The sequence below is a fragment of the Thecamonas trahens genome, assembly GCF_000142905.1.
Source record: "Thecamonas trahens ATCC 50062 unplaced genomic scaffold supercont1.36, whole genome shotgun sequence".
In the NCBI taxonomy this organism is placed as follows: domain Eukaryota; order Apusomonadida; family Apusomonadidae; genus Thecamonas; species Thecamonas trahens.
Window position 1 is genome coordinate 58,075 of NW_013657644.1, and position 7,088 is coordinate 65,162.

Consider the following 7,088-nt stretch of genomic DNA (forward strand, 5'->3'; position numbering starts at 1 on the left):
GGCGGCGGAGGTGGCGGCGGCGGCGGCAGCTGGGCCGATGCCACGTTCACCATCGCCAGCAGCGCCAGCGCACAGAGTGCGAGGACGGCACCAGTTCGGCTGCAGGTATGACGAGGCGTGAGCAAGGGGAAGGGGCGGGTGAGTGGGTGGGTGGGGGGGTGACAGGGGGCAGACTACCCCGTCTGCCTTTGCCAGTCGCTTGATTTTTTTGGGCCACAGACGGCGCCCATTGTGGCGGGAGGGGGTACCCATAGGGGAGCCAGCTAGGCGAAAGACGCCACCTTATGCAGCATTAACCACACCAGAGTGTGCAATCCATGCTAACTACGGTGGCTATGTCCATAGCACGCCCCAAAGGTCCTCTGCCAAGCCGTCCAGCCCGCGGCAAGGGCCCCTCCTCCCCTTCCACGCGTGTCGCCTTGGAAGGTGATCCAAGCAGCCGTTGCATATTTTTTTGGCCTCGCTGGTCGCGCCCGGCCGGCTATACATGGCAGCTGGTATAGGCAAGAGAGGATGGAAATGGAAGGAGGGAGGGGAGGAGAATGACGGGTGGTGGTGGTGAGGGGGAAGACGTACCGCATATGTGTAAGGGGGTGGCGCGAAAGGGTAAAGTGTACCCAGGTGCACCACCCCTGCCGCCGTCGCTCCTTGCCGCCATATCATGGTCGTTGTTCATGGCGCCATTTGGGTGGGAATGTGCAATTCTACGTAATGACCACCATTACGAACGAATGCCTGATTGACTTGCAATGCATGTGGGTGACATCATTGCTTTTACATTGATGATAATCATGTTGGACATGGTTGTTGACCACTGCCGCAAAACGGTCGACGGTACCGTCCGTGACGTTGGACAGTTGTGTTTGTGCATGTTTTACGACTCAGCACTGTCATTGTCGACCGTGAGATGGCGATCGATAAACTCGTGGGTGGCGGTCTGGATCGCGGCCAGATCGTCAGCGTGTGCCTGCCCGGCGTCGGCGGCGTAGCCATCGGCCCGCGCAACCCGAGTGTCGAGCGCAGCCTCGACGTGCTGGAACCGCTCGAGCGCAGAGGCGAGCGAAGCGAACCTGTCCTCAATGGCGCGGAACTTGGCGTCCTCAGCGGCGAGCTTGGTCTGTGTCTGGACTTGCATCTCGTACATCTGCTCCAGTGCGCGCACCGTCTTATCTTGCCGCGCATCAGCCTCGGCGAGCGTCGCCTTCTGGCTGGCCAGCTCCGCCGCCACCCGCTCCTCGGTAGCGCGCAGCGCGCTGGCGAGCTGCCCGAGCGCCTCGGCCTCGGCTGAAGCAATCTTTTCCTGGTGCTCGGCCAGCTTGCCGACCTGGCTGGCAAACGCCTCTGCCTGCGCCGCTTGCGATGCCTTGACCTGGTCGACGACCAAGTGCAGCGACTTGGTCAGCCGCTCGTCGGCCGCAGCCTGTGCCTGCATCAGCTCGGAAATACGCGCATGCGTCGCAGCCTCGGAGCCCGCAACCTGCTCCAGCGTCGTGACCAGCGTCTTTTGGCCCGACGAGAGCGTCGAGACTGCTCCCGTCAGCTCAACCATCCGCGCTGCCTGCGCCTCAAGCCCCGCGCCCTGCTGCTCAACTTGGCGCCGCAGCGCTGCCTGCGCCTCGCTCTGTTGAGCCAACGACGCTTCCAGTTGCTCAAGCACCTCAGCCTTGATCTGATCAGCCGCCGCACGCGGAAGCGAAGCTTGGGCCTCGCCGCGAGCGCTAGGTGTCACAGACTTCGTCCCCGCCCCTGCAGACGTACCGGCCTGCGACCGCTCGGCAGCCAGCGCAGCCTCCAACTGCGCAATCCGCACTGCCTTGGCTTCCTGGGTTGCCTCCTTCTTCACCGCACCCTCGGGCTCTTCCAGCTTGGCTCGCGTCGTGCTCGCAGTGGTTCCTGCATCGCGTTCCAGATCATGCAGCCGCGCCTCCATGACCTGCAGCTGCTGCGCAAGGAGCTGCGCAACCTGACCTTCCTCATCCGTTCTCCCCCGGGTAGTCTGGACTGGCGCCGAGTCGACCTTGGCCTTCAGCGCGCCCTCCTCTGCTGCCACGCCCTCGACCATCCGGCGGAGCTCGGCGATCTCAAGCTTGACCGCCTCGCGGCTGTGCATAGCGTCACGCTCGAGCTCGTGCTGCGCCGCTGCAAGCTCCTTCCCCTCAGCCGCCGCCGCTGCCGCCACCTCCGACTTGAGCTCCATCCGCAGCGCGTCTTCACGACGCCGCGCCTCGGCCTCGGTCTTGGCTGCTGCGTCGAGAGCCCGCCGCTCTGCATCCTGCAGCGCACGTTGCAAGTCGTGGATCTCGGTCTGCATCTGCATCATCTCGCGAACCTGCGCCATAGACTGTGACACCGACGCGCCAGCTGGCGCGACACTTGCGGCCGTAGGTCCCGGTGCCGGCGTCCGCGACAGCTGCCCTAGCGCCTGAGTAATGGCCGCTCCGAGCTGCGACGACTGCTGCGCAAGCGCAGCCTTGATATCTGCGGACATGGCCGTCATGGACGCCTGCAGCACCTGGGTACTGCCCTCGCTCCCAGCCGTCGGGCCGGGCGCCGACGGCTGGGTGCCCTGCCGCACAGCCTCGCGCGTCTGGTCTACCAGGGCCTGTAGCATGTGCGTCTGGTCGTCAAGCCGCCGGAGGACCGCGTCGTTGCGTGGAGCCGAATCCAGAGCAGTTGTGGGCGCAGCCGGCACTCTTCCCGCTGCCGCCGCCGCGGCCTGCATCTGCGCCTCGGTCTGCGAAGCCAGCTGTTGCTCAAGCCGGTCTGCCTGCGCCTGCGATGCAGCCATAAACGCGTCAAGCTGCGCTTGTGAGCGATCGGCTGCCCGGCGCTCGCGCGCGTCAGCATCTACCTGCGCAAGCTTAGTCTCCAGCTGCGCAATGGCGTGCTCCTTGGCCTCTAGTGTCTCACGCCATGATGCCTCGCGAGCAGCGGCATCACGGGCCGCCACAGCTTCGTCCTGTGCCACCAGGCGCGCCTCAAGCCTCGCCATGTGCTCGGCTGACTCGGCCTGGGCCTCACGGACCGCGGCGCGCAGGTCGTCTTTCAACTCGGCATGGCGCGCCAGCTCGAGCGCACGCTCACGCTCCAGCGCCAAGGCCTGGGCCTCGCGGTCGACAACCTCAGCTCGGGCAGCGAGCCGGGCCTCGGCGGCGTCGAGACTCGCCAGCCGCTGCTGCAACTCGGCGTCCGCTCGAGCTTGCGTCACCTCGTGGTCGCGGAGCGCGGCGTCCAGCCGCGCAGCACGGGCATCGAGCTCGCGCTCCTGGGCCACAAGCGCGTTGCGGGCCGCTGTCGCGTCGGCAGCGGCCTCGCGCTGTGCGATGTCGATGGCCAGTTGCTCGTCGACAATGGCGCCGGCCACGTCGATGCCCTTGCGAACAAGCGACTCGGCCTCCTCCAGCTGCTCAATTGAGCGCTCACGCGCGCGCCGCAGCTTGGCCTCGTCCGACGACGCCGAGTGATACTCATCGACGTCCCACGAATCGGAATCGTCTGACGCCGACACAAACGTGGCCGTAGTATTGAACCGCGACCGCGACGCATTCTGTTCGCGCCCACGCTCCCGCTTCCGCCGCCGACGCGGCGAGCCCTTTCGCCGCCGCTCCCGCTGCCTCCCTACCTCACCGTGCTGCACCGGCTCATTTTGCGGGACAGAGACGACGAGCGAGGCACGGCCATCAGGCGAGACCGATCGGGTGACAGCGCGACGACGCGGATGATACTGAATGCCCATCTGTGGCATGGATTCTCGAGGAGCAGCGCGAAAAGCACGAGCCCGTCTCGCCTTTGACTCTGCAGCAATGCGATCGAGCACAAGCGACGACTCGAGATCAGAGAGGATCTCTCTCTTGCGGGCCTCGACCCGAGCATTCCATCTCGATCTCGACGACAGCATACCCATGCGTGTGGTCGATGCCACAGCCGATGCCGATGCCGAAGCCGAAGCCGAAGCCGAAGCCGAAGCCAAAGGCGGAGACACCAAAGTTGATGACAATGATGAAGTACCAGTACCTCTCATGGGAGGAGTTGACCTCCTCGGCGAGAACCTCCTCGATCCCTGCCTCCTCTGCCGAGTCAGCGGCGAGTCGACCAGTCCACCCGTGCCCGAGACAGTGTAGGGAAAGCCAGAGGCAGCCTGTGGAATGGGTGATGGAGACAGATGGTCTTGCCCATGACCCGTGTGTTCAGACATAGGGGCGCGCGGGGGGGGGGGGGGGGGGGCGGCGAGGGCGAGAGACGGCAACGGACGGTTGATGGACAGAGAGGGTGACAGGGGCAGGGGCAGGGGCAGGGGCAAGGGACAGAGGGACAGCGACAGGGGCGGGGGCAGGGACAGGGGGACAGAGACAGGGGGATTGGGTAAGGTTAAGGGCGAAGATATATCATCCAATACGATCCGACCCCATGGCTGACCGATGGTCATCAATGGCATGCCGTTGATCCTCTTACCCATCCCCCCCCTCCCCTCCCCCCCCCCCTCTCCCCTCCTTCCCCATCCATCCATCTCGTCTCGGCTTTCGGCTGCCGGGGAGGAGGTGGTCAGACGGGAAGGGGGATATGCTCAGGTCGTCCACTTGTCGCCAGTGTTGGTTGAAGGAATACAAGGTGGAGGCTAGTATGGAGGTTGGCATGGCAAAGAAGCGCAAGTTGGAAGACTCTGTGGCCCAGGAGAGCCCCCTGAAGAAGGCAAAGCCGCTGGTGCCGGCAGCAGCAGAGTCGCCTGCGACGGCTGCGACGGCTGCGACGGCTGCGACGGCTGCGACGGCTGCGACGGCTGCGCCGATGGCGAGTCCGGCAGAGATTGCAGAGGCCCGCAAAGCGAGGAGGAAGGCCAAGAAGCTGGCCAAGAAGGCTCGCAAGTCTGGCGTCCGCCATGGCGACATTTCCATGGCTCCGATGGCTCCGATGCCGCTGCCTGCGGGGGCCGGCGGGGCGATTTCCTTGACGGGCGATGGACTGTTCTCGGCATCGGCGTCGGCGTCAGCGGCGGCAGCGGCCTCCATCCTCGGCCCGCCTGAGCTCGAGATCCGGCAGACCAAGCTCAAGCGCCGCGGAAACGGTGGGAGCGACAACGCGCTGGGGCTCATCAAGCCGTTTGACGTCCAGGCACTCATCCTCTGGGTGCTCGGGCAGGGCGCCATGCCGTCGTGGATCTTTGTTCGTAACAAGTCGCGCATCCCGCAGGTGGTTGTGGTCATGATCAACTCGCTCGGGCCGGACGCGTACCTCGCGCCGACGGCGTCAACGACGATGCCGCTGCTGACCTCAACGTCCGCTTTTCCGCACGCCCTCGTGTCGCGGGCGCCCGGATCGCGCAAGCGGGTCTACTCGTTCCTCAACGAGCTGCTCAACATCCCGGTCAAGGCCTCCAAGACGACCAAGGCTGACAAGGCTGCGAAGAAGCTCAATGCTCGCAGCTCGCTCCTGACCCGCGCGCTCGCCGGCCCGCTTCCGCTCCTCTACTACTGCCTCACCGACGAGGACAGGATCGCCCATGAGTACCCGCTTGACGGCGCCGCCGCCAACGATCCCGAGTTCCGCTCGACAGGCTCGAGCCGACCGCCCGAGCCTGACGCCGTGGCCGAGACTCCCGACGCATACCGCTCCCCAGTCCCGATCTTTGCCCTCGACTGCGAGATGGTGCGGACCGAGGGTGGTGAGCTCGAGCTTGCCCGCATCACCGTCGTCAACTCGACATTCGACGTTGTGTACGACGAGTTGGTTAAGCCGACCAACCGCATCGTTGACTACGTCACCAAGTACTCGGGCATCACGCCAGCTATGCTTGCACCGGTGACCAAGCGGCTGGTAGATGTGCAGAACGAGCTGCTCGCGCTGGTACCGTCCGACGCTGTCCTCGTCGGCCACTCGCTGGAGAACGATCTCCGCGCCCTCAAGCTCATCCACCGCCGAGTCATCGACACTGCAGTGCTTTTCCCAGACTCGCGGGGGCCGCGCCACAAGCGCTCGCTCCGCTCGCTGGTAGCCAAGTACCTTAAGCGCAACATCCAGACTGGTGGCTCCGCCGGGCACGACAGCGCCGAGGACGCCCACGCTGCGCTCGAGCTCGCGCTCCTCAAGATTTCCGAGGGCCCGGACTTTGGCCAGTACCTGGCCGACTCGGAGTCGATCTTTACCCACCTTGACCGGTGCTCCGCGCCCTCCGCCCTCATCGACCGCGTCTCGCTCGTCAACGCTCACACCGCCGGCTCGGTCGACGCCCTGCCGTGCACCAACGATGACGATGTCCTCGCCGCCACGCTCAAGGCCATCGGCAAGACCTCGCCGTCGCGGGCAGGCAAGCCCGGCTACGCCTTTATCTTTACCCAGTTCCACGATCTTGAGAGCCACTACCGAGCCGCGGCAGGCAATCCGGAGCTCGACGTGGCCACGGCGCGGCCGAGGGTGCTCGCATCCATGGACGCTGCCGTCGCTGCCATCCACGACGCGCTCCCGCCCAACGCGCTGATGGTTGTCGTCGGCGGGCACTCGGACCAGAACGCGTTCAAGGCGCTGTATGCCGCATCGCGCGAGGCTGCCGACTGGACCGCCGACGACGAGGAAGCGCTCTGCGACGCCGCCTCCAAGGCCCGCAAGGGCATGGTGCTGCTCGGTCTCAAGGACCCGTCGCTCGCAGCCACAGGCTAGAGCGTCTTTACCATGGCGTTGACCACAAAGGCAAGCTGCTCGGGCGCAACCGTCTTGTTGGCCGCGAGCACAGCCGCAGCCGCAGCCGCAGCAGCCGGCAGATCCCCGGTCGGCATCGCCTGTCCGGCCGGCACCGTCTTGCTCGCTCGTGCCGACGAGGTGACCGCGTAGCCGATCCACGGCGAGATGCCGCGGGCCTTGGGGAGCTCGCCCTCTGAGCCGAGCACGTCCGTGAGCCCGACCGACTTGCCAGTAAAGCCAGCACCGAGACGCATGGCCTCGCGAGCGTCGTCGAGGTCAAACTCGCTCATCGGCGTATCCGGGTTGCGCCGCCGCCACTGCGACCGGAGCCGAGCCTCGGCCTTCTTCTCAAAGTTGGACTGGATGATCGAGAGCCGCGAGCGCCCGTCGCCGCGATCGCGCCCACCACGCCGCCC

At 65.7% G+C, this 7,088-nt stretch overlaps 3 protein-coding genes across 3 annotated transcripts in view; 1 reads left to right on the forward strand and 2 right to left on the reverse strand.

Annotated features, from left to right (window-relative positions):
* The window catches only part of AMSG_07421 (uncharacterized protein), a gene marked incomplete at both ends in the record, with an annotated part of 1,766 nt that extends 1,536 nt beyond the window's left edge, over positions 1-230 (reverse strand). Inside the window, one exon of the mRNA XM_013900473.1 lies at positions 218-230. Within this exon, the coding sequence (XP_013755927.1) occupies positions 218-230 (13 nt within the window). The remainder of the gene's footprint in view (positions 1-217) is intronic.
* A 627-nt stretch (positions 231-857) lies between these two features.
* Positions 858-4,176, reverse strand: AMSG_07422 (uncharacterized protein; the record flags this gene model as incomplete). Its single annotated transcript, XM_013900474.1, has 3 exons — positions 858-3,750; positions 3,866-4,060; positions 4,161-4,176. 3 exons carry the CDS (start codon positions 4,174-4,176, stop codon positions 875-877), a joined length of 3,087 nt encoding a protein of 1,028 aa, XP_013755928.1. The 3' UTR covers positions 858-874.
* Positions 4,177-4,586: 410 nt separating this feature from the next.
* AMSG_07423 (RNA exonuclease) lies at positions 4,587-6,925 on the forward strand. The gene is made up of 2 exons (XM_013900475.1): positions 4,587-6,629; positions 6,654-6,925. The coding sequence occupies exons 1-2, from the start codon at positions 4,621-4,623 to the stop codon at positions 6,820-6,822; spliced, it is 2,178 nt and encodes a 725-aa protein (XP_013755929.1). The 5' UTR covers positions 4,587-4,620; the 3' UTR covers positions 6,823-6,925.
* Positions 6,926-7,088: the final 163 nt, after the last annotated feature.

Bases quoted from the DNA above. Each gene is read 5' to 3' on its own strand.
- AMSG_07423 (XM_013900475.1), top strand. From the start codon at position 4,621: ATGGAGGTTGGCATGGCAAAGAAGCGCAAGTTGGAAGACTCTGTGGCC. The intron at 6,630-6,653 runs GTCGCTCGCAGC...CACAGGCTAGAG, and splicing joins CTGCTCGGTCTCAAGGACCC to CGTCTTTACCATGGCGTTGA.